This window comes from Triturus cristatus, chromosome 1_2 (assembly GCF_964204655.1).
Source record: "Triturus cristatus chromosome 1_2, aTriCri1.1, whole genome shotgun sequence".
NCBI lineage: Eukaryota > Metazoa > Chordata > Amphibia > Caudata > Salamandridae > Triturus > Triturus cristatus.
In genome coordinates this window covers 236,484,768-236,511,908 of record NC_140580.1, presented here as the reverse complement: position 1 = coordinate 236,511,908, position 27,141 = coordinate 236,484,768, and the positions used below count along the sequence as shown (strand labels likewise).

The window sequence follows — 27,141 nt, the reverse complement described above, 5'->3', positions numbered from 1 at the left end:
CTTTTGTAAAGTCTTGGATGAACTTAATCCACGGTATCCTTAGCACACCCTCCAACCTCAGACTATCCTGTAGTAGGTCCCTATTAAATTTACTCTCCTCCCTTGACCAAAACCAGAATTGGTTCCATTTTTATGAGGTCTGATATGTATGAAAGACCCAACTCGGTGTGGCAGATGTTGGTGGGGGTACTAGAGGATGCTGACAAAATATGTTTGATAAAAGAATTCTCCACTAATTGTATTGAGTTTGTGTTGACAAAACCCCAAATCCTGGCCCCATAGGTAACAGTTGCAACACATTTTGCTTTATACATTTTTAAAAGTTCCAAAGGTGGTTTACAACCCAATTTTTTCGCAAAGCTGGCCAAAGCAGTTGTTGTTCTAATTAAAGCCAGCTTTTTTGCAACAACAGCTTAGGCCCAGGTGTCATTGTGACTAAACAAGATGCCTAGATAAGAGAAACTATTAGTTGAGGCTATCGATTTTCCCTCCACAAAAATGTCCTTGCATTTCTTAGTCACACGACCACTTCTCATTACAAAAGTTTTAGAGATGTTATTCCTAAGATCCAGCTCCTTCATGAAGTTAAAAAAAATATTTAGGGTCTTTTGTAGGCCAATCTGGGTACGGGACTTGATTACAGCATCGTCCGCGTAGAGTAATGCTGGAATAGGGCGATTATCTACTTGGGGGAAATCTGGACATCTTTAAGGAGGGCCTCTCCTAACCTGTTGATATAAAGATTAAAAAGGAAGGGGCCTAGGACACAGCCTTGCCTAACCCCCCTTCCAATGGGGAATGAGGCAGTACACTCACCTCCTAGGCCAAATCGCACATGTGATTTCGCACCGTTATAAAGGCGACAGATAAAATGGCTAATATTTTTATCGACCCCAAGTGATTCCAAAATTTCCCAAAGCTTTAATTGCCTCACGTAGTCGAAGGCCGCCGTGAGATCAACGAAAACTAGGTACAGGTTTCCATTTTTGGCCCTGACATACTTTCCCATGAAGATCGCTAGGTTTAGACTCTGCTCCATAGTCCCTAGTCCTTCACAAAAACCGTAATGGATGTCATATAGAATTAGGTTTTCCTCTGCCCAGAGCTGCAGGCATTCCAAAATGATACATCCTGCAACCTTAGCCATGCAGTCCAATAGGGAGATGGGCCTGTAGCAGGTCGGGTCCTGACGGTCCCCCTTCCTAAATATGGGGACTATGGTGGATTCCACCCAGGTTAATGGGAAAGTAGTCTTACAGCTAGCGTTGAATATTTGGGTAATGATAGGGACCCATAAGGTGACGTTGGACTTGTACAAGTTCACTGGTATCTCATCTCATCATTCAGACTCTTTTAATTTCAAAAGGCGATCTTCTCAGGAACAGATAACTTTGCCTCAATTCCCTCCAGTCAAAGCCTGCGACAGGTGATGGCAACTGCCACTAACTTCAACCAGGGGGGGAAAGGGGAAGTGGAAGACAAAACAAGAGAGACTGCCTCAAGACTCGGGCTCCTCTTCAATGCGTCTTTAGAGGGTACCTGTAACAGCAACCAGAAACAGTTAACTATTCCTAACTCCCTGATCTGAAGTGTATTATTCTCTCAGTTATTAATATATATACCTGTGTAGGCCATGAGTGCTGATACTTTCAATTAGGTTTTGCCTGAGCTTGTATGTAATAGATGTTAATTTGTCCTTAAAAATTATATGGTCTGATTTATCGGAAGAACCTAGAATAAGTATGTTTGTTTTCTGTTCTGGTATTCAGTTCCTCCAATTGAATCGATGAACTCTTAGTTAGGTTTCTTCATGCTTATCTTTTTCTTCTTTCTTTGTTTTATCTGTAACTTATCCTTTTTTTGAATAAGTAATAATAAAGTCTTCTAACAAACTCCTCAGTAGACTGCAGTTTTTATTTTATAACCAATTTTTAGATTCCTTACTTCAAAACTTGTCTCTGGGCTTAATGTGATTCTTGTACCAGTCTTGAACTTCAAATTTGACAAATCTCCTCTAGCCAGCTCTTAGCCAGTACAACTTATTACAATCAAAAGATAGACAGCGACTGAACAAGCTTACTTGAAACTTGGAGCGCTACTCTTCACAGAAGCAGCTCCCTGGATAGTTCAAATGCTGTTCTCTCACTCACAAATTCCTTGACAATCTTCTTTACTTGAATTACTTCTCTTCGCCTTCAGAATGCTGCTCTCTCTTTGTAGATTTCAAATAGAACTTCTCTGTGAAAAAATAGTTGTTTGAGTTTAGAATAACATGCCAACAAGGAATTCAGAAAACGACTGCTCTGACTTCCCTGATAAGTTTTCTCCAAACCGCTGACTAAACACCTCACAATTCTCTTCAGAAACGATGCACACGGAATTAACTCTCCTGTCAGAACCTTTCTTTCAGTTGAAGTGCGCCGCGCGAAAGTCGCGCAGGCGCATTAGCAGTTAAAAGTGTCTCAGGCGAAAACGACTAGACCGTGCACCTCAACAGGAAGCGGGCGCGGTCGAGTCTTGTCCCGTGATTCCAGCACGAGGTATTTGGCGTTTTAAATATTGAAGAGAGAGCCTCCAACAAGGACTCAATCTTTTCCAACGTGGATAATAGCTCACAAGCAATGTTGGAAAGGTGAGAAATCGTCTTTTTGAACTGACAATGCAGCAGGATAAGGGGTTTCTGACATCGGGACCTGAGGCTTTCCCGCCTGCGCTTAACGAGAGTGCCCTGCTTACTTCGCTAAAACTAAAGCATAGGTCCAGTGGCTGTCAAGTAGGGCCTGTGCTATCAATATCATGATTGTTAGTAAGAAAATATTTGATCCATTGACCCTCTGTGATCACTATTTCAACGGTTAGGCCCCCCTACCGGGTTCAGGAAAGGTGTTTTGACAGCCTTCCAGAAAGTAGCGCTATCTTTCATTTGTACAGCCGAGGTAAGTAGCACCCAGGCTTCTTTCCTGAGGGCATTCTTCCTCTCTAAAAGCGCTGATTTGTAATTCTTTCTGGCTTCTCTGATTTTAATGATGTTCCTTGGGATGTTATGAAGTTCCTGTTTCAGGTGAGAATGTGCACGAGTGCACATTAGGTCAAACCACCGCTGGGGGACTTGCTTTTTACCACCTTGTTTGAACATTACATCCCTAACTGCGACTGCTACATCTTGGAAAGAGGATAGAATGCTCTCAGGGGAAGCTAGTTCATTCAGACAGGTGTCAAAAGCAGATCTGCACCTTGTAATTAATAATTTATTAACTATCTCAGGGTCCATCACGTTCCATCGAAGAGTGTACCCATTAACTTTATCAAGTCTTAAGTTAACTAAGGCCTCGTCTACCACCTGTTTGTCACTCCTCTGACTACTCGCGGGGAGTTTAACCGAAATACATAAAGGGTAATCATCGCTCACTGAATTCGTGTTTAATATAAAGGTGAGTAATCTAGAGGCACACATGTTTGACACCAAGATATAATCTGTTGTTGAGCTGAGGCCTCTGCCATTAAAAGTCTGCGGCATCCGAATAGGTCTAGTGCATTGGTCGTTGGCAAAACCTAGGTCTAGGTTGAACACCAGTTCATTAAAAAGTTCCCCTGCACTAGAATGACAAAAATGAGTGCCATGTGTGCCTTCTTCCGTATTAAAGCCACATATCCTGTCATCCTCATAGGGGCACCGGGCGCAATTAAAATCCCCACACATGATGAGCATATTCTCGGGGCCCTTTGCATTACACGTAGTTCTTAATTCTTAATATAATGAATCAACCACCCTAGAGACGCTATCAGGTGGAATATTATTATAAAAATTACCAAGAGTCATAGAATGAGGAGCAGTTAAATACAACGTTAATACTTGATAATAGGGGGACTCAAGCATAGATTAGATTTTGGCAAAGTTTAACTGGTTAGAGACATGTATACAGAGCCCACCTTTGGCCCTGCCGTGCAGACCCCCTATCGCTTGGGTATTAAATGTTCTATAACCATTCATATGAATGGGGTCCTTCAGCCATGTTTCTTGAAGACAAATAATTTCATGTTTTAAAATGTATCCTAACCACAAGGGATTACTAAACTTGGCTCGTAAACCTGCTATATTCCATGATACAAGACTACAACCAGTGATTTTGTTAGTGGCGGAGATGCTGGCTGCCCCTATAACTGTAGGACTATCGGCTTCACATCTTCTCTGCTGCCTTGATTCGGGCCGTATGTTAGGCGATACTGGTAAAGAAACCTGAACCCCTTGAGGCTGATCTGATCTAAGTAAATTCTGGTCCCCGGGGAGAAGTCCATTGCTCTTAACCGGGGCTCCAACCACTTCACGTTCCATTGGAGGTTTAAGAGTTGGCTCCTCTAATGAAATGCAGGGTCTATTTACTTGTGTTCTCACCCACACCCGATCTCTCCACTGTCTTTTTTGCCCGTCAGTAGGGCTACAATGATTCCTCTCAATTCGTGGTCACTCAATATCGTCCAGAGTGTTAAAAATGTCATAACGATTACTAATTGGGACTGTATACATTGGCTGGCCTCCATGTGTATGCTCCATCTCCCTAGACGTATGCCATGGATTAATAAATGGACGACAGTGAGATGAGTAATATAGCCGGCTCATCTAGTCTAACTGGCGCTTTGCCCGCCCTGTCCAGTATTAAGTGGGCAAAGTCTGGGGTCCTAAAGTATAAGACAATAAAATCCCCTTTTAGTGACTTCCTGGACTGGCCCACCCAACCAATTCTGCGTGCCATCTTAGATTCTGAATATAAGAGGTTGGTGTTAATCCCGGTCCTAGTACTAAGAAAGTGGAGAGATTTGTTCCTCAAGGTTGACCAGTGCTCATTATTACCAGCTGGCAGCATGGGGACATTTGCCAACACCACGGTGTAAGGTGTTACGTCGGGGGGTAAATGTAGGTTGGTGGCTGAGCTCCGGGCAACCTCACGAGCAGGGGAATTTCTCCTCGCCGTGTTTGGAGGCAAGCCTCTCCCCATTTGAGAACGATTATCCCTGCTTATGTTGCTACCAGATGGTTCCTGTGAGGATATGACCTGACTCTGCAATACAACACCTGTGGACGGAGTGGAAGATACTCTTCCGTTCTCTGGGTTACCAGGACCTACAGCGGGCATATTACCAGGACCACTACACTCTGGCTGATTACCAGATAAGGAACCCTCACTCCCCCCATGGTTCGCCATTGACAGTTGCGAGGGAGTCCATATGAGTTTTTCAAGGTTAACTAGCCTTGCTTCAATATGGTTAAGTTTTAAAATTAAAGGCTCCAGAAGAGTAGATAAAACTTACTCCAGCTTACATGTAAAATCTCCTTGCATTAAATTGCTTGAGGTTTCCACGATAGATCCCTCATTCGGCACTAATTAGTTGTCTTGGGTGTGCTCACTATTGGGTTGGCAGGATTTCCCACCTGCAAATTTTCACATGGATTTTAGCGTAGATTTGGCTGGTTTATAGCTACTCTGTCCTTTCCTTTTCTTTGATGGAGGCGCAAGGGAGTGGCCCTGCGCAGACTTCGCCTTAGCATTATGGCCCCTTGCTGTAACTGGGGACCTATGTGTTGTATCACTAATTATCGGTACTGCCACAACCACTGGGGCTGGGGCCGTAACGTCTATACCAATTGCAGGGAGTGAAACCTCTTCAATTTCCACCACGCTGGAAGAAAGTAAAGTGGTGGGAGGGGCATCTCGTATGAGTGTACTCTGGGGATCCAGGGATAACCTCCTTTCAGCTAATTTAATCTCGTGAGTTAGGACAGATTCAGCCCTTGTAAGGAAAGCGTCCAGAGTCCCAACAACACCCTGCCTGATGTAAACTTTTTACTCATGTTAAAATTAGCGTTATAAGTCCCAAAGTGCAGTAATCTCCCAGATGAGTCAATACGGCTTTACAAGAGTACCTTGTCGAAGTAATTCCGCTGCAAGTCTCCAGTAACCTTGATCAATGGTGTGGCCCTGCCCTGCCTCCTTCGGCGCAAAGGACACTGGGAAGTGTAGTTTCTGCTCTTGGTTACACTACCGGTCCGCTGCGCTTCTCCCACTTCTCTCGCACACTAGCTTGGCTCACTGACAGAGGGATCGGCAAGGCTTGCTGCAAATGGACATCCTGTGCTGCGGGAGACCCCTGTGCACTTTTAACTGTGCCTCCTGGCGCTCTGCTAATGCTGGTAGGTGTGCGACAATTCAGCGCAAAGGACCCTGGGAAGTGTAGTTTCTGCTTTCGGTTACACTCCCGGTCTGCTGCACTTCTCCCGCACACTAGCTTGGCTCACTGACAGAGGGATCGGCAAGGCTTGCAGCAAATGGGCGTCCAAGTATGAAGTCAAACATTTAACTCTGCTTCCTGTCACTACTCCAGTGTTTGCTGTGCAGATGGTTTAGGTTTCCAAACCAAGCTTCCTTCCTCACTTCCGGCACTGTCCCCAGCACAGCGGGGAAGATAGACCTAACAGCAGAATTTCCCATGATTCCATGCACCACCGATCACCTTACTCCACTCCCCGGCTTTCCTTCTTCTCGAAGGTTAACTGGTTCTCACTGTAGTGTGGAGCTCAAAGACTTCAACTCCCACAATGCACAACGTTGTTAAAAAAGCCCAGGGAAATTGTTCCTATTTCATTAGTGACCAGAGCCTGTTGGCATCTCTAGGCACCTGCATTAAGTGCTCAAACTGCAAGCACAGTCTATACAGACTTCAGTACGAGGGCAACACATGAACTGCAGGAGAATCTCAGTAAGTCCAAGAGCTGTTTCATTAATGTAACAATATGCTTTTTCTGTTTCTTAAACTTGAAAAAATGCCCCACCCTCCATATTGAGTGTGGGTAGCTGACAACAGCACATCTGTGTTACATGTCATATGTACTAAAGCCACCTGACCGGTTGTTTTCAAAAGCCTGTTTTATTAACAACACCACTGTCAATACCACCACCACTAATAACGCCACCACAAATACCACCACTACCACCAATAACACCACCATCAATACCACCACCTCCACTAATACCACCACCACCAATAATACCACCACCAAGACCACCGCTACCACTACCACCACCACCACCACCAATACCACCACCTCAGCGTCTCTCGCTCACTAGTAATAGCAGGGGCACTGTATGAGGGCAGAGCTGCAGCCAAGACCATCCCTCCCTCCATGCCTGCCATAAAGCACAGTCCGCCCTGCACCAGGAGGTGAAGTCACGGCCCTACTACAGCTGGAGTGTTATTTATTAGTCCAAAGATAGCAATGACATTACGTAATACCACACTGCACACTCAAATACCAGAGAGAGGACAGGAACTAGCCCCCCCTCCCCCTCTCTGAGCAGCGACAGGGAAATCTCAGAGCGAAAGGTGTTGGAGTGCTTTGGTAGTGTTTATAGCGTGGATCATATGTAACTCTTACTTCACACTTTGTGTCTGTGTAATTTACAACACTTACACATCTTCTTCAGTGCACTATTTATCACTACTTTGAGGACGTCACAGGCCAGTCTCTTCCTCTGATATTTACAATCTAGCAAGCGCTCAAACAGGCCCTTTATTACAATGCAATAGGTCTCGCATTTGCGAGAGTTTAAGCTATTAGTATTATGAATGACAATGTCTTTTATTTATGTTTTAAAACCCAAAACATTAAAAAAGGCATTGTTATTTACTATGCCAATAGCTCAAACTTGCATGAATGTGAGACCTATGGCATTGTAAATGCTCATTTTGTTAGGCACAGGGAGATTAAGTGATTTGCCCACAATCCCAGGATGTTGAGTGTCATTGTCAGGACAGGAACCCTGTTCCCCACATTTGAGATCAACGCCCTAGCCATTAGGCCACATCCTCTCTGTTGATGCAATAATCAGCACGCTCCCTCAACGAAGGGCCAATGAGGGGGCCCAAGGCGTTGGGACGAAGTGAGGAGCATTAGATATAGATTTGGATATATTTATACTAGTGTGAAGATGGCTAATAATACGGACTACTCAATAGAATGGTTGTTTGTAAAAACCAAAAAGGCGTATTACACCAAATAAACAAATCATGCTTATTTCAGGATGAAATTCTCCGAATTATTTATGACTTAATGAGTGATGAAAGTATTAGTGAACATAGGTTGGAGTGTGGGGGCTGTTCAGCCTATTGAAGAGTGTGTCAAAAAGGACGTTAATTAGGGAAAAGTGGTACTTGATCTCACAATGATTGGTCACCAGGCATAGTCTGCAACCATGCCTTAATCCAATCCAGCATGTGATCAACCCCCACCCACTGTTCATGACCAAAAGCTTTGTGCAACAGAGAATGGCCACACAAGGGATGTGACCTAACTCCGAGGAGCAGGCCACTGTTACGAAGGACATTTCAAACTTGATGTGTGGTACAAAGAACAGTATTAAGTGCCTGAGCACCCTTATTAAGGAAAAGAAGATGGGGTGGATACATGCGATGGGACCATTATTAGACTACAAACTGAAAAAAGGCAGGATTATACTCCAGGTCATAGGGTTCGAAGGTAAATAAATTAACATATTACCATATAGAATTAAAATATCCTGTACCTTAATGTATCATCCCCTGTATGTATTTAATGAGTTATACAAGGTATCAATTTGCAGGCTGAGAGATGTAAAAAATGGAAGATCCTGACAGGATAAAGTGATGCCCTTCTCTTGTGTCAACTGCACCAGTAGAATATATGGATTTCATTGTTAAGATGATATTATAATTAAATTCATTTACTTTCTTTTAGAGGAGATTTGCACGCTGGTAATTGCAGAAGTGTTCTCTGAAGATTCTGGACATTTTTCTTGCACTGCAAGCAACAAATATGGCACAGTATCTAGCAGTGCACATCTAAAAGTGAAAGGTATGTGTACAAAATTATAAAAGATGGCTCAGGGTTGAGATGTGTCTAGAGACCCAGAATCTAAATTTGAGTTATCCAGTTGTATTCACATTTTAGTATATTAATTTCTTTGTGCTTCCATCCGCCTTAGTTCTGGGCCATTTGTACCCATTTATTATCTACAGAATCCCAAAGGCAGCAGATTTCATTTCTTACTGCTTTGGGTTTTTGTATAACCTTCAAATGCGAGTAGGACATTTACAAGCACTACTTCATCAAATAGCTGGTAAGCAAAGTTGGAGGCTGGAGAGGCTCAACGTAGTTGGCAAATGTAGTAGGGATGCTTTGCATTCACTCATGGTTTACTTGGGCTGTAGTTAGACACACTTAGTAGTTTTTAGATACTCTTCTGGAATCTCAAGGAGTTTTTGTCAAGCCTTATTTAGATACCACGGAAGTACAATGAAGGAGACTTGAACATGGTGGTTCTATATGGTTTGTTAAATGGCAAATATTGTAATGTATGCCGATTGTAGACATCTGACAGCCTGGTCCTTTCTGGAAGACCGTGGAAAGGAGATTGGGGGTCTCATCAAACACTTTGAGGTAGCTAACCCTGCAGTTTGCAAAATTAGAGTGTTTATGACCTTATTTTGGGGGTGTTCACTGAACATATTTTGCAATTCAGTAAATGCTTACCTAATTGTAAAAATGGGTTTAGAAATTGATACCAAATTGGTTTACGGCATCCCTTTTGTGAGATTCGGTATCACATGTATCAACTGCTTTGTGACTGCATTTCGAGTCTCAAACCATTAAAAAGTTACCGATACCTCAAAGAAGAAGGCAACTTATTCAAAAAAGCAAAAGGCTTTCCTTGGGCTCCCTTCCTTTTTTGGAATGTTAAAAAAAGGTTGTTGGGAAGTTGGTCCAAGCGGTCACTTCCAATCCTCAAACTTTAAAAAAAAAGTAAACTTATCTTTTGAAACGTAGCCCCTTTTCCTTTATAAAAAACATGTTTCATTTATAAATTTATATATTTAACGGCAATCACAGAAATGGTGAGCCACCATCCCTGTGATTGGCTCCATTCGCAGTAAGTCATAATTTGCAACCTACCTCATTAATATTTATGAAGTAAGTTGCATTGTGACCCTCTCCGGATGAGAATTTTGTGAACGACCTATGAGTATATCGGTCAGTTTGCAAAATTATGATAAATTCACAAAACAATCAGTGGACAATTTGTGACCCCTTCTTTCAAATCAACTATTAGCAAATTTGGCCCCATAGTCTTATAAATGTTGCAGAGTTGTTTTTGTTTAAAGTGAGTTTGCTCTTCTATCGATAACATCACCTTAACGCTCTGGTGGGGAAGTCAGAGCGGTACTTATTGGAAATAAGTATCGTGATGTGGCTCTGAGTAAATTATTAGAAATTTGAGATGCGATCCAGTGGCATTGTTGCTGCCTTTGAAATTCATAAACCTCGGTTTTAATCATTATTTCTTCACTTTATCAAACAAATTTGTGATTCTGGGTGAATCATATATCTTCTTATGCTCACTTGTTTTTTTTTATTGACCTTTATTGACTGAAAATAAACAAATCATCACTATCCTTGAGATATCAGGATTGAAACAATATTCAAATTCAAATAAACCAATAAGTCGTAGTTTCCAGGCTAAATTGCAGAGGGCATCAGCACAGTCACTAGTGATAAAAAAGGAAAGTTGCACATCAATCTTTTCACATGAAGCGATGATGGTGATGGGTGCTGTGCATGACATTATGACTTGGGTATGGAAGTGAACAAGTAGAGGGGCAATAGGGGATGGCAGCACGTCATGGTTAGTTTTAATTAGATTCTGGGTTGAGTTCAAATCGATGCATATTCAACTTCAAAATGCACTGTGTTACTCTCTTGTATTTCACAATCTGAGTTGTAAAATTAGTTTTTTATTTCTTATTTATTGTCACATCGGGTAGTTAAAATACATCAACAATAAGTCAAACACTAAAATACAAATTTGTAATATATGAAATTGCAAGCTTTTAAAATGCACAACATTACAAAAAAAAATCAGAACTATTGACCAACTTCTATAGTGAGAAAATCCATCAGCATATACAAATTTGCTTAAATATGTTCGGAGATATCTAAAATACACAGACTAAAATTGATTAAAAGAAAAAAAACAGCCATTCAAAATTATTGGTCAACAATCAGTTCTTAGCAGCTGCCCAGTTATATAATTCAGACCTCCATGTCAGTACACTGGAAGTGATTGAAGACTGTCAGGCCCTCCCCGTTGAAAGTTTGGCCAAGAGCAGGACCAGATGAATGAATTTGGAGGTGGTCCTCTCAGTATTGGGTCAAAACTTCAGTCCTAAAAGACAGACCTGAGATCACATGTGATGTGCCTGTTTGTTAATGCCTTAACCTGTTCTACCTACCATTGTAACCCAAAATCTCTGCAGGACAGAACAAGTCTATACCATGTAGAAGAAAGGTGCCAATCACTCCTCATCTGGGACAGGATAGTAGGACTACTGAAAAAGGGCAATGTAGCTGCTTAGCTGTCAAATATATTGTGCAGTTGAGCTGAAGTAATTTAAACTTTGTGATCCTCAAGACCTATAGTATGAAGCACTCAAGGCCGTCCACCTACAGCTTCACTAGCTGGGCCAAGTACAACCCTTTACACACTTGACACTTAAAGTAAGGAAGGCCAGAAGATGCTCATGTCCCAACAATTAAGAACTGCCTTACTGACAGACCAGAAATTTCATTGAGCTGTGTAAAATCCAACATATTACCTGAGTCACATTATTGCCTACTTTGGTTATATTGGTATCTACCCATGACTTTAGATTCTTCTGTGGGATAATGGAAAAACACCAGAGAGGCATCTCAGGAGCAAATGGCACATGAGGGTTAATCCTCTTTAGATATCTGTTCCAGCAGTATCTGGCTCCTTCTTGGTGAGATAGGACACAAGAGGCTTTTACAGGCGTCAAAAAGGAATTCTTCAATCATTATCCTGCTAAGTGACATTCTCACACTTCTTTCAAACATATCTGCAAGCTGTAGTCACTGTGCTACCCATTGAAGCTGTTCCACTCAATAGTATGTCTCAAGATCAGGAGTCGGAGTCCCCCCCTCCTCCATGGGTAGGTGTAATTCAAGAAGTGAAACCCTGGTTCCCAGTTGAGATCAACAATATAAATCTCTGACCACAGAACATTTGTTGCATAAGTGGAACAATGATAGAAGTGAAGTAATACAGAACGGAGAGAGTAGTATCATTTTAGATATGGCAACTCTGACCATCGTGGACAAGGGGAGATGCTTCCAGAAGGCCACTGGTGCACGGGTGGTCTTGACTTTGACACTATTCCCAGCTATGGCTTCCTACATACCCCTGTAGATCAGAACATCTAGATATTTGAAGGTATGTACCTCCCATTTTAATTTAATTTAATTTTAATTTAGGGGCGCAGTAGCAACAAGCTTGGTAGTTCTGCAATATTCAAGAGAGGATAGACATGATTTATTATCTATAATAATGATTTGTCTTGAATCAGTGGCAAAGACCCATAGTTCCAGGTCTTCAGTGAAATCAAGCATGTAGAGAAGGATATTGTCAGCATACGTTGTGCTTAATTTGTAAACAAAAATAAGTGCCACGACCCTCATCAGGAGCCCACAACAATTTGCACTACCCATTGCCCCTGCCAGTGCTGCAAATGACAGAACCAACCCAACTATAAAGCATCACACACCTACAAGTGTGATAATTCAGACTATTCCAGGCCCCCAAAGCCATAAGAATGGCTTGGGCACAAGGTATTAGCCATTTTAATGCCTATTGAATTAATATACAACTATTCTTCTTTAAATCTTTATTTCGGCAATATTTCAGCCATAAAAGAGTACACAACATATTATACACATTAAAATTACAATGTTAAAAGAGCATCTAAAATGACATAGGCAAATGCAAATCAGGAATGTAAATCAATGTCAGTGTTAATATTAATTTTAGGACACACATTGTATCTGTAACTGGCGTTACACAAGCAGAAAACATGCCCGGCTACTAGGCAGTATTAGATAGTATAAAACTCCTTTTAATCCAGAAAGCATGCAGATACTTGGCTAAGGCAAATACAATGTGACCTGCAGTTTCAGTCTTAAAAACCCTTAGTGCGTCCGAGCATTTCCTAAATCCAAGGTTCCTACAGATAGGTACGATCCAATTCTGCCTTGCTCTGCTATAGAGTGGACAGAAAAAAAGAATGTGACTTTCATCCTCTTTGATCATGTCACAGCCAATACAGTGTGAGGACCTAGTCGGGTACCATTTGCTTGTTAAACACGCTAGGGTCAAATCAAGCACTGGCGTACAGGAAGATGGAATGCCAATCTTCTCTAATGCTGATTTGACAAACTGTTACCATTTGTCTAATTCAACTTTTCAGTGACTGCATAGCTAAGGCAAATATCACTGTGGATGTAAGGCAGCCCTGACGGCTGTCACACCTTATTACCATTTGAACTGAGTTGATCCTTCCAGTTGTGAAGTGTGATACGAGGGATGAGCATAACAGGCATGTCTAACCAAGCAGAGATCTGCCAAAACCCATTTATTGCAGACAGGGTTGCCACCTGTCCCAGAGAAAAATACCAGCCATCTATAAGGCCTGGACCTAATTCTTAAGTAGAGGTTTAGATGAAATTATCTTTATCCATTTTTAACATACCCTTTCAGTCTTTAATTACTTTAATTATCAGTCAGGGGTCATTATCGCAGCTGTGGAACACATTTTAAAGTATTTTCTTCTTACATTTACTGGTTAAATATGTACAAATAAGGAGAAAGAATACAGGCTTTAGGTAATTTTCTAATTTTTGTATCACAGGGACATTAAAATATCGGTCATGCAGGTGTAAAACCGGCCAGGGGCAAGCCTAGTTGCAAAACTCTGACAAGGTATCCCCATTCTAGTTTCTCAGACGCATCTCCGTGACCCAATTGTATATTTCCAGTCTCAGTTTAATTTCTGTAAACTGCTTTCATCTGGGTCTATAAACCTCTTCTATATACAGCAGAGGTCAAGATGAGGTTTGTTAAGTAAAGCATAGAACAAAGAAAGTGCAGTAATCCAAATGGAACAGAAGCAATTGTTGCAGGGATTCCGCTAAGTCACAGAGCTATATTTGGGGCCATAGAACCTTAGTAGGCAGGGACTGAGTTATCCTGCTTTAATTTAGCTCTGATCACAGAAATATATACCAGAATGAAGGAAGGCAAGATCTACATGGCTTTCATGGACCTCTCGGCAGCGTTCGACTGCGTGGTCCATGTAAAACTATGGAAGATACTAGAGGAGATGGGGGTTGACCCCGCTATAATAAACTTTATAAGACAGCTGTACTCAAACGCCACGGCATCGGTTCGCTATACCAAAAATGACGACAGTACACGACCATTCAAAAACCTCAGAGGAGTAAGGCAGGAATGTGTCCTGGCCCTATTTCTCTTTTCTGTTTATACAAACTGAATTGAAAAAGCACTTACCAAGGCTACCCATGATGTCCCTGTTTTTGATTCTCAATTACTACCCATCTTGGCATACACGGATGGCGCCGTACTGATTGCTAGGACCGGGCGGGGTCTTCAGGGCTTGATAACCACCTATGTAGCCTTCATGGACTCCCTAGACCTGAAGGTAAATCATACGAAGTCCTTTACAATCATAGGAAAAGAGATAAAACCCCCTATTTACACGTGGATAGCAAGAGAATTGAGGTGGTCGATACTTTCCCATATCTTGGGGTTCTTTTTTATAAAGATCTATCCTGGTCAAAATTGCTGGAAGGAAGAAAGTTGGTAATGGAGAGAAGCCTCTGCCGTAAAATCTTTCGCCCAAAAACTGGGCGCTAGACCGCTAATACCGATAAAAAACATCTATCAGGCCAAAGTCAAGGCGGCAGTTACATATGGGGTGGGTGTATGGGGCTCGGTAGCAACGCAGATACTTCCAAACACTGAAAATAACTTTTTATGTCTTTGGTGGGTCTCCCTTCCTCTTCATCAAAATATATTTTACACATGGAATTGGGCCTGCCATATATCACAGATGCAATTCATCTAGCTCCAATTCTTTTGTGGCACTCAATTTGGCGGAGGGACACACAAATGATAATAAGGAATTGTCTGAATATGGATAATAGCAGAATGTCAAGGTGGCTTGGTTACGTAGAAACAGTCCTGAAGGAAATAGGCCTTCCTGAACTATTCAAGGACCTCCTGACCTGCAGGGGGGTTTCGAAGCAAAAGGTTTCAAACATGTTTTTGTCAATGACGGACTATAACGAAAGGAACACCAAAAACAGAAATATGCAGTTGCTACCTATCGACTGAACCCACCACTAACAGAGAGAGGGTACTTTTATTTAGCAAATGTCACTAGCCCACAACACAGATTAATATTATTGAGGTTTCGCATGAACATGATTTCAATGATGTTAGGATATCCGGAGAAAACCTATAATCATGCAGATTTAAGCTTATGCCCATGTGACAACCTCTCACTTCAAATGGAACTGCATTTAGTTTTATTCTGCAGGCTCTATGAGAAAGAAAGGAACTTCTACCTCAAGCCAATTTTAAAGGAAGGGAATTTTAGTCAATGCAGAGTTGCACTTTCTGTTTTTTAAATGTTATCTGATCCCTTGGTATTTTTTGGTAGCTAAGTTCCTATGGGCCTGCATGAGGAAAAGGAAGAGGGGGGCTGCTAGAACCCTTGGGCTGGTCGATTGCTAAATTGTCTGCACTTTAAATGGGGCTTTTTATTTTGATATTTTTTTTTCTAGATGAAACATGAACTATCCATTGTTTTTACTGATTATGAATTTTTAGCATGTATTTATTCTGTGATTTTTTGATAGTTTTTTAACTGATAGAATAAAAAATTGAATTGAATTATCGTACCACCTGAGTACCTATGAGCCCGGAACCGACTAGCTCTAGTGTCTCACTTGCCCTCCTACTCACTCACAGAGGAACAAGTAATTAGAAACCCTAGGATACAACACTCATGACCCTCTCGGGAATCATGGTAACAGGACACACCCTGTTGCTCTCACACTCGTACTAGTACACAGTAAGATCTGACAGACACGAGAAAAGTTTAAAAGGTTTATTTTAACTATCATGCTCCAGTATGCAGTATACATGCCACAACAAGTAGGAAAATGCCTAATACAAATATGGTCAGCATAGAAAGTAGTCTGTAAATATTTAATGGCGCTGTCATTATATACAGCAGTGTAGCCTAACCTCCCTCCCCCTCTACAGAAGCAAAATGATTATATATCAGAAGATCTCTGGGTGTTAGCAACAGACCCCGTACCTTAGCATACACAGATTAAAGTTCTACATCTCTCGTGTTGTCACAATCTTTTCCCTGGAAATGTCCCTCTACAAGTGTGTGTTGCCTATCTGTACATACCTATATTACAAAAGTACGTGTTCCCAAACAACAGCTGCATACGCGTTTGTTGTCTAGGTTCTAGGGCCTGACCAGAACAGAATAACAAGGGGCATTGTTGTTCAACCTTGTCTACATGTTCAGACTAAATCCCAGGAAAGAACAGAACATGTCTTCTGTGCAAGTATAGTGTGGCACTAAGCAAAATGAGTGTATACGTCTGCAACATGCTCATACTAACACAGGGAAAATGACAATGGCCTGCATGGGACATATGACACCCTCCCCTTGATCAGGACAGTAGCACGAAATGACAACAGAAGCCAGGCGATAAGCGGAACCAAAGCGCACAACAAATTGCATTTGGAGGGTGCCTGAAGAAATGTATTGCCGAATGAGAAAGAAAGATTTGTGTGCAAAAATATATCGAATTACAGCGTATCACCAGGACCCAGGATGTAGAATACAAGTGCAACGACATTAACTCTAGTAAAATATCTGAACCTTCCAAAGTAAAATTAGCAGCCATCCAGTTGAGCAGGTCAAAGGAACAGACATGATCCTCATATCCAGTTGTCAATAGGACCATCCAAGGAGAACCTGTGTTGACCTCAATGTAACTGAGATTCCAAGAGATGCTGTGCATGTGTGCAATGATCAATTTCTGCCACTGGCCCCAACGATTGATTGTACTCAAGATTTATACCCAAGGAACAGTCCCGGCTAAGGGACTCATCAACAGTTCAAAATCCAGGGCAGCGTGTGATGTTGTAGCCAGGCAGACATCCAGGGCCCATTGAAAGGGGCACCGGAAACAATGAAACACAAATTGTACACAGGTGAAGTACGCATATCAGAAAGTCAGAAACAAGTCAATATCTAGAGCTTCTAATGTCACCAATCCAAAAATTGTCGCATTCACTCACGGTACAGCTGCAGCAATTCCTGGCCGGGCAGGACCACAGATTGAGCAGTCATTGCAGGCAGAAGAGAAGGAACAGCATGATGATGCCGCAAATCAAGATGAGCTGCAGCGGTAACCCACTGAATACGTTGGAAAAAATTGAATGTATAAAAGCTGGGATTACTCCAAAGATAGTTTGAAGAGAAGTCACAAGGCCAGAGCCCACAAGTTTAAGAAAAGTTTGCCAGGCCTATGGTATCAGATGCATTAAATATTTAATGCATCAGTTTCCCGAAATGCAGGGGGAGATTTGTGTTCAGTAAGGATTGTATTTTACTAGATGTTGCCGCCTTTCAATTTGAAGGTCTCACGTGCTGAAGTGACAGCAACTTCCTGTTGAAACAATAGCGCTTTCAATCTACTTAGCTTATTGAAATCTGTTTTCAGGGTTGTAATGGAAGATCACAATGAACTATCTACACTCCCATGTGGAGGGCGAAACAGGACATTGTTGCAACAAATAACTAACTGAGAAACAGACACCACATACGGGATTCCTCCTGCAGACCGCAACAGTCTTGATATTTAAGAACAGGATAACTTCCATTTGAAAGCAATGTGAGGGTGGGAAATATTGTGGGAATCAGAGTTCCTCTCAAATAACAAGCCATATAGGGGGCAGAAACATTACAGACGCCGTGTAATTACACTTGTTGACACATGGGAATGTCCAGCAGTGGAATGACATATTTCTCCTATAAGAAAAACTTGTCTTTCAGCGCATTGACATCAATACATAAATGGCAGGGGCCATAACTCATGTATGTAACTGCACCCAGGGAGTTCATATTTACCTATAGGGAAGTGTTTCATGCATGCAGTAAACTGAAACATCGAGATAGGGAACAAGATAGCCCTGTGTATTAACCAAACCGCAGAGTTAGTTTCCGCTACAGTGATGGGAAGCTGTTCAAGTTTTTCTATCTGTAGCATGGTATAACTAGCGTCTTTCATAGCCATTAATTGTTGTTTGCGTGTTAAATTTAATGGTGAGAACAATGCGCTACAATTCAGGTAATGCTAAGGCACACTCCCATTTTTAAGTGTTTGCCGTGTCCAACCAAATTGCATAATCAATCTAAGTTGATTTGGACCATGACGCAAGGTAGACACTTCATTCTGTAAAATATCAATAACAGAAGGCACAATATTATCTAAAGTATAAATGCGAAATGATACAGTATTAATGCTGTTGTTGACACCAGGAAGCACTTTGTCTAAATTGTCCTGATCAATTTGATGTAGACATACAGTAGCCTCCATTTGTGTCAATTTCCAAAGTTCATTATATGCAGCATAAACAAATCATTTCGAAGGAGGGGACCAAAAAGGAAATCAGAAAGGTTTATGTCTTCTGATAGAAGTGAAAGATGTTTCACTGCAGACAATGTGGAATGTTCTAACCATTGTTGACATAATTTACCTACAGAATAAATGGTAACAGTATTGGAATGTGGGTAACGCTGATCAGGTCTATTTAATATGAACCCTAAAGTAGTGTTTATGAAATGAGTAGTGTTCAAAGGCCATAATGACCATCCAGTCAAACTTAAATGTACCATTTTGTATCATACTATTTAGTTGGTCCGCAGTATAATTGGTATAAGATGGTCAATGGTTACTAGAAGCACAACAAAGGAGTCTGGCATTGAAATTTTCATAACATTGGATACTTTCACTCTGCAACAAAGAAACCAAACATTGAACCCTGCAGTAGCCACCAGTTTTTCAATATAATCTTCACTAATGAATGTGTCCTTTTGTGATGATTCAAGATACAAATTCCCCCAGCCCTGGTCCTGATGAGAACCTTCAATAACCAGCGGTTCGAAACGCTTTGAAAATATAATACATTGGGGATTTCATACTAATTACATCAATATGGACAGAGATTAAGACTTTTTCATATTAATCTTTTGGTACCATATTAGATGGTGTTGGAACCCCTTAGCTTTTTTTCCAAGAGGAACTAGGCAAATATATCATCCTGGACATCAGCTATAGGACTGGTTGAGCAATGTATTGTTAATGCACTTGTATATTAATGCACCTTTATATATCAAGTTATGCACTTTCACACATGAAAATATGTTTTGTATTTATGTTTATGAATCATTAATAAGATGAGAGGTGCCATTCTTTTCTATGCATAACAATTTCTACAAATTTGGCTAGCAATATGAATGAATACAAAGACCATGTCTATAAAATAACATGACCTTCTTCCAAAGTAAAGTCAATTCAAATCAGGCAGCCACCTACCGTTCTGTTGTTTAGAGTGTTATTAGAGGCCCATGGTGGTTGTTGTCAAGGTCCCAACCCCCCAATGTTTAAAGCTTTTAGAAAAATTGCATTTTTCTGATGTTAGCCCTGTGTACCTGCAGCCTGTCTTTAACACACGTCTGTGGTGGGTGACAGATGGACTTTGTAAATTTTCTCTAGACAGCTGTACACAAAGGCAGCTTAGATGTGACTGAGGGGCCATCCACATCCTGATGGGTCATCCTGGGCAGGATGGGAGGTGGGAGCTAACACTTACACCTGGATAGGCTTTGTCCTGTGCCCACACAAAGGGCTGCAAAACCCCCAGGAGTGAGTCAGGAGTCAGAGATGGGAGGGAGTATCTCTGTGCCCTTCAAATCTCCTCTTTGAAGTCTCCCCCACTTCAAAGGCACATTGGGTATAAGTATTGGGTCTCTGACCACACGAAATGAGTACACTACTGGACCTATGAATGACTGTCAGTAGGAAGGACTGCTGTGCTGCTACAAAGACTGTCACTCTGCTGGATTGATGTACTGGGAGAACTGCTTTTAAACTGTCCCCCTTGCTACCCTCTGCCCTGCTGAGGACGGACTGGACCCATCTCCCTTGAACCCAGAGTGACTCCAAGGGCATGCTGGCTTGCTCCCTGTTCTAAGTCTCAGGGACATCAAAGACATTTTGAGTACCTGTAACAGCACCTAGACTTTCCTTGCTGCAAGTCTTGCCCTACCAAGTAGTGCCAATCCAGTCCAAAACCCTTGGAAGTGGGTATAAAGTGCTGCAACTGCAAAAATCAATGCATCAATGCTGTCGTGCCAATCAGAACTGAAGCATCTCCATTGATGCATCTTGACAGCTGTGAGGCTCGAGTACATCATTTTGCTAACCACTGAATGCTGTTGCGCTTCTCAGAAGTGGTGCACCTCGATTGACGATGACACATCGCTGCAGTTGCGAGGATCGAGGACATCGCTTAGCTGACTGCTCCAAGCATCGCCTCCACTCCCGACACCTCCTCAACTTTACGCAGCTCGGAACTAATGCATCGCCTCCATTGTAAGGATCAACGACGATGCATCGCCTCCTCTGCTCCCCGAATTGTCCTCGACGCAACACATTCAAGGTACTTTTTCAGTGGGCCAAAGCTGGTCCCTGTATGCGACTCGCACTCCATCGCGGTGAGCCTGAACTTTGGGATTTACCTTGGTCTAGAGCAACCAGATTTCCCTGGTTGGCACGCTAAGATTTTAAGCAGTACATTTTCATTTATTCTTTACAAAATCATAACTCCAGTTATATTTATTGTATTTATTTTGGTCTTGTTTTGTTTATAAAACTACAACCTATTTTTCTAACTTGGGCGCAGTAGCAACAAGCTTAGTAGTTCTGCAATATTCAAGAGAGGATAGACATGATTTATTATCTATAATAATGATTTGTCTTGAATCAGTGGCAAAGACCCATAGTTCCAGGTCTTCAGTGAAATCAAGCATGTAGAGAAGGATATTGTCAGCATACTTTATGCTTAATTTGTAAACAAAAATAAGTGCCAGGACCCTCATCAGGAGCCCACAACAATTTGCACTACCCATTGCCCCTGCCAGTGCTGCAAATGACAGAACCAACCCAACTATAAAGCATCACACACCTACAAGTGTGATAATTCAGACTATTCAAGGCCCCCAAAGCTATAAGAATGGCTTGGGCACAAGGTATTAGCCATTTTAATGCCTATTGAATTAATATACAACTATTATTGTGCTCCTCTGTAAATTAGACAGACAGCGTCACCGTATAGCAGATTGTCATAAGCATCGGTTATGTGCTGGTGCCAAGCACCAGAAACCACTGGCTCAAATCAAGCACTGGCGTACAGGAAGATGGAATGCCAATCTTCTCTAATGCTGATTTGACAAACTGTTACCATTTGTCTAATTCAACTTTTCAGTGACTGCATAGCTAAGGCAAATATCAATGTGGATGTAAAGCAGCCCTGACGGCTGTCACACCTTATTACCATTTGAACTGAGTTGATCCTTCCAGTTGTGAAGTGTGATACGAGGGATGAGCAGAACAGGCATGTCTAACCAAGCAGACATCTGCCAAAACCCATTTATTGCAGACAGGGTTGCCACCTGTCCCAGAGAAAAATACCAGAGATCTGTAAGGCCTGGACCTAATTCTTAAGTAGAGGTTTAGGTGAAATTATCTGTATCCATTTTTAAAATACCCTTTCAGTCTTTAATTACTTTAATTATCAGTCAGGGGTCATTATCGCAGCTGTGGAACACATTTTAAAGTATTTTCTTCTTACATTTACTGGTTAAATATGTACAAATAAGGAGTAAGAATACAGGCTTTAGGTAATTTTCTAATTTTTGTATCACAGGGACATTAAAATATTGGCCATGCAGGTGTAAAACCGGCTAGGGGCAACCCTAGTTGCAAAACTCTGACAAGGTATCCCCATTCGAGTTTCTCAGACGCATTTCCGTGACCCAATTGTATATTTCCAGTCTCAGTTTAATTTCTGTAAACTGCTTTCATCTGGGTCTATAAACCTCTTCTATATACAGCAGAGGTCAAGATGAGGTTTGTTAAGTAAAGCATAGAACAAAGAAAGTGCAGTAATCCAAATGGAACAGAAGCAATTGTTGCAGGGATTCCGCTAAGTCACAGAGCTATATTTGGGACCATAGAACCTTAGTAGGCAGGGACTGAGTTATCCTGCTTTAATTTAGCTCTGAGCACAGAAATATATACCAGAATGAAGGAAGTCAAGATCTACATGGCTTTCATGAACCTCTCGGCAGCGTTCGACTGCGTGGTCCATGTAAAGCTATGGAAGATACTAGAGGAGATGGGGTTGACCCCGCTATAATAAACTTTATAAGACAGCTGTACTCAAACGCCACGGCATCGGTTCGCTATACCAAAAATGGCGACTGTACACGACCATTCAAAAACCTCAGAGGAGTAAGGCAGGAATGTGTCCTGGCCCTATTTCTCTTTTCTGTTTATACAAACTGAATTGAAAAAGCACTTACCAAGGCTACCCATGATGTCCCTGTTTTTGATTCTCAATTACTACCCATCTTGGCATACACGGATGGCGCGGTACTGATTGCTAGGACCGTGCGTGGTCTTCAGGGCTTGATAACGACCTAAGTAGCCTTCATGGACTCCCTAGACCTGAAGGTAAATCATACGAAGTCCTTTACAATCATAGCCGGGGCTAGGAAAAGAGATAAAACCCCCTATTTACATGTGGATAGCAAGAGAATTGAGGTGGTCGATACTTTCCCATATCTTGGGGTTCTTTTTTACAAAGATCTATCCTGGTCAAAAACGCTGGAAGGAAGAAAGTTGGTAATGGAGAGAGGCCTCTCTGCCGTAAAATCTTTCGCCCAAAAACTGGGCGCTAGACCGCTAATACCGATAAAAAACATCTATCAGGCCAAAGTCAAGGCGGCAGTTACATATGGGGTGGGTGTATGGGGCTCGGTAGCAACGCAGATACTTCCAAACACTGAAAATAACTTTTTAAGTCTTTGGTGGGTCTCCCTTCCTCTTCATCAAAATATATTTTACACATGGAATTGGGCCTGCCATATATCACAGATGCAATTCATCTAGCTCCAATTCTTTTGTGGCACTCAATTTGGCGGAGGGACACACAAATGATAATAAGGAATTGTCTGAATATGGATAATAGCAGAATGTCAAGGTGGCTTGGTTACGTAGAAACAGTCCTGAAGGAAATAGGCCTTCCTGAACTATTCAAGGACCTCCTGACCTGCAGGGGGGTTTCGAAGCAAAAGGTTTCAAACATGTTTTTGTCAATGACGGACTATAACGAAAGGAACACCAAAAACAGAAATATGCAGTTGCTACCTATCGACTGAACCCACCACTAACAGAGAGAGGGTACTTTTATTTAGTAAATGTCACTAGCCCACAACACAGATTAATATTATTGAGGTTTCGCATGAACATGATTTCAATGATGTTATGATATCCGGAGAAAACCTATAATCATGCAGATTTAAGCTTATGCCCATGTGACAACCTCTCACTTCAAATGGAACTGCATTTAGTTTTATTCTGCAGGCTCTATGAGAAAGAAAGGAACTTCTACCTCATGCCAATTTTAAAGGAAGGGAATTTTAATCAATGCAGAGTTGCACTTTATTTTTTTTAAATGTTATCTGATCCCTTGGAATTTTTTGGTAGCTAAGTTCCTATGGGCCTGCATGAGGAAAAGGAAGAGGGGGGCTGCTAGAACCCTTGGGCTGGTCGATTGCTAAATTGTCTGCACTTTAAATGGGGCTTTTTATTTTGATATTTTTTTTTCTAGATGAAACATGAACTATCCATTGTTTTTACTGATTATGAATTTTTAGCATGTATTTATTCTGTGATTTTTTGATCGTTTTTTAACTGATAGAATAAAGAATTGAATTGAATTATCCTACCACCTGAGTACCTATGAGCCCGGAACCGACTAGCTCTAGTGTCTCACTTGCCCTCCTACTCACTCACAGAGGAACAAGTAATTAGAAACCCTAGGATACAACACTCCTGACCCTCTCGGGAATCATGGTAACAGGACACACCCTGTTGCTCTCACACTCGTACTAGTATACAGTAAGATCTGACAGACACTAGAAAAGTTTAAAATGTTTATTTTAACTATCATGCTCCAGTATGCAGTATACATGCCACAACAAGTAGGAAAATGCCTAATACAAATATGGTCAGCATAGAAAGTAGTCTGTAAATATTTAATGGAGCTGTCATTATATACAGCAGTGTAGCTTAACCTCCCTCCCCCTCTACAGAAGCAAAATGATTATATATCAGAAGATCTCTGGGTGTTAGCAACAGACCCCGTACCTTAGCATACACAGATTAAAGTTCTACATCTCTCGTGTTGTCACAATCTTTTCCCTGGAAATGTCCCTCTACAAGTGTGTGTTACCTATCTGTACATACCTATATTACAAAAGTACGTGTTCCCAAACAACAGCTGCATACGCGTTTGTTGTCTAGGTTCTAGGGCCTGACCAGAACAGAATAACAAGGGGCATTGTTGTTCAACCTTGTCTACATGTTCAGACTAAATCCCAGGAAAGAACAGAACATGTCTTCTGTGCAAGTATAGTGTGGCACTAAGCAAAATGAGTGTATACGTCTGCAACATGCTCATACTAACACAGGGAAAATTACAATGGCCTGCATGGGACATATGACACCCTCCCCTTGATCAGAACAGTAGCACGAAATGACAACAGAAGCCAGGCGATAAGCGGAACCAAAGCGCACAACAAATTGCATTTGGAGGGTGCCTGAAGAAATGTATTGCCGAATGAGAAAGAAAGATTTGTGCGCAAAAATATATCGTATTACAGCGTATCACCAGGACCCAGGATGTAGAATGTCAAGTGCAACGACATTAACTCTAGTAAAATATCTGAACCTTCCAAAGTAAAATTAGCAGCCATCCAGTTGAGCAGGTCAAAGGAACAGACATGATCCTCATATCCAGTTGTCAATAGGACCATCCAAGGAGAACCTGTGTTGACCCCAATGTAACTGAGATTCCAAGAGATGCTGTGCATGTGTGCAATGATCAATTTCTGCCACTGGCCCCAACGATTGATTGTACTCAAGATTTATACCCAAGGAACAGTCCCGGCTAAGGGACATTAAGGGACTCATCAACAGTTCAAAATCCAGGGCAGCGTGTGATGGTGTAGCCAGGCAGACATCCAGGGCACATTGAAAGGGGCACCGGAAACAATGAAACACAAGTTGTACACAGGTGAAGTACGCATATCAGAAAGTCAGAAACAAGTCAATATCTAGAGCTTCTAATGGCACCAATCCAAAAATTGTCGCTTTCACTCACGGTACAGCTGCCGCAATTCCTGGCCGGGCAGGACCACAGATTGAGCAGTCATTGCAGAAGAGAAGGAACAGCATGATGATGCCGCAAATCAAGATGAGCTGCAGCGGTAACTCACTGAATACGTTGGAAAAAATAGAATGTATAAAAGTTGGGATTACTCCAAAGATAGTTTGAAGAGAAGTCACAAGGCCGGAGCCCACAAGTTTAAGAAACGTTTGCCAGGCCTGTGGTATCAGATGCATTAAATATTTAATGCATCAATTTCCCGAAATGCAGGGGGAGATTTGTGTTCAGTAATGATTGTATTTTACTAGACGTTGCCGCCTTTCAATTTGAAGGTCTCACGTGCTGAAGTGACAGCAACTTCCTGTTGAAACAATAGCGCTTTCAATCTACTTAGCTTATTGAAATCTGTTTTCAGGGTTGTAATGGAAGGTCACAATCAACTATCTACACTCCCATGTGGAGGGCGAAACAGGACATTGTTGCAACAAATAACTAACTGAGAAACAGACACCACATACGGGATTCCTCCTGCAGACCGCAACAGTCTTGATATTTAAAGAACAGGATAACTGCCATTTGAAAGCAATGTGAGGGTGGGAAATATTGCGGGAATCAGAGTTCCTCTCAAATAACAAGCCATATAGGGGGCAGAAACATTACAGACGCTGTGTAATTACACTTGTTGACACATGGGAATGTCCAGCAGTGGAATGACATATTTCTCCTGTAAGAAAAACTTCTCTGTCAGCGCATTGACATCAATACATAAATGGCAGGGGCCATAACTCATGTATGTAACTGCTCCCAGGGAGTTCATAATTACCTATAGGGAAGTGTTTCATGCATGCAGTAAACTGAAACATCGAGATAGGAAACAAGATAGCCCTGTGTATTAACCAAACCGCAGAGTTAGTTTCCACTACAGTGATGGGAAGCTGTTCAAGTTTTTCTATCTGTAGCATGGTATAACTAGCGTCTTTCAAAGCCATTAATTGTTGTTTGCACGTTAAATTTAATGGTGAGAACAATGCGCTACAATTCAGGTAATGCAAAGGCACACGCCCATTTTTAAGTGTTTGCCGTGTCCAACCAAATTGCATAATCAATCTAAGTTGATTTGGACCATGACGCAAGGTAGACACTTCATTCTGTAAAATATCAATAACAGAAGGCACAATATTATCTAAAGTATAAATGCGAAATGATACAGTATTAATGCTGTTGTTGACACCAGGAAGCTCTTTGTCTAAATTGTCCTGATCAATTTGATGTAGACATACAGTAGCCTCCATTTGTGTCAATTTCCAAAGTTCATTATATGCAGCATAAACAAATCATTTCGAAGGAGGGGACCAAAAAGGAAATCAGAAAGGTTTATGTCTTCTGATAGAAGTGAAAGATGTTTCACAGCAGACAATGTGGAATGTTCTAAACATTGTTGACATAATTTACCTACAGAATAAATGGTAACAGTATTGGAATGTGGGTAACGCTGATCAGGTCTAATTAATGTGAACCCTAATGTAGTGTTTATGAAATGAGTAGTGTTCAAAGGCCATAATGACCATCCAGTCAAACTTAAATGTACCATTTTGTATCATACTATTTAGTTGGTCCGCAGTATAATTGGTAT

General features: G+C 41.5%; 1 protein-coding gene across 5 annotated transcripts in view; it reads left to right on the top strand.

The window, feature by feature from the left end:
* The window catches only part of MYPN (myopalladin), a 2,601,563-nt gene that overhangs the window by 975,518 nt on the left and 1,598,904 nt on the right, over positions 1 to 27,141 (top strand). For all 5 annotated transcript variants that reach the window (XM_085603535.1, XM_085603537.1, XM_085603533.1 and 2 more), the window contains one exon: positions 8,768 to 8,884. In XM_085603535.1, coding sequence (XP_085459661.1) covers positions 8,768 to 8,884 — 117 coding nt within the window. The remainder of the gene's footprint in view (positions 1 to 8,767; positions 8,885 to 27,141) is intronic.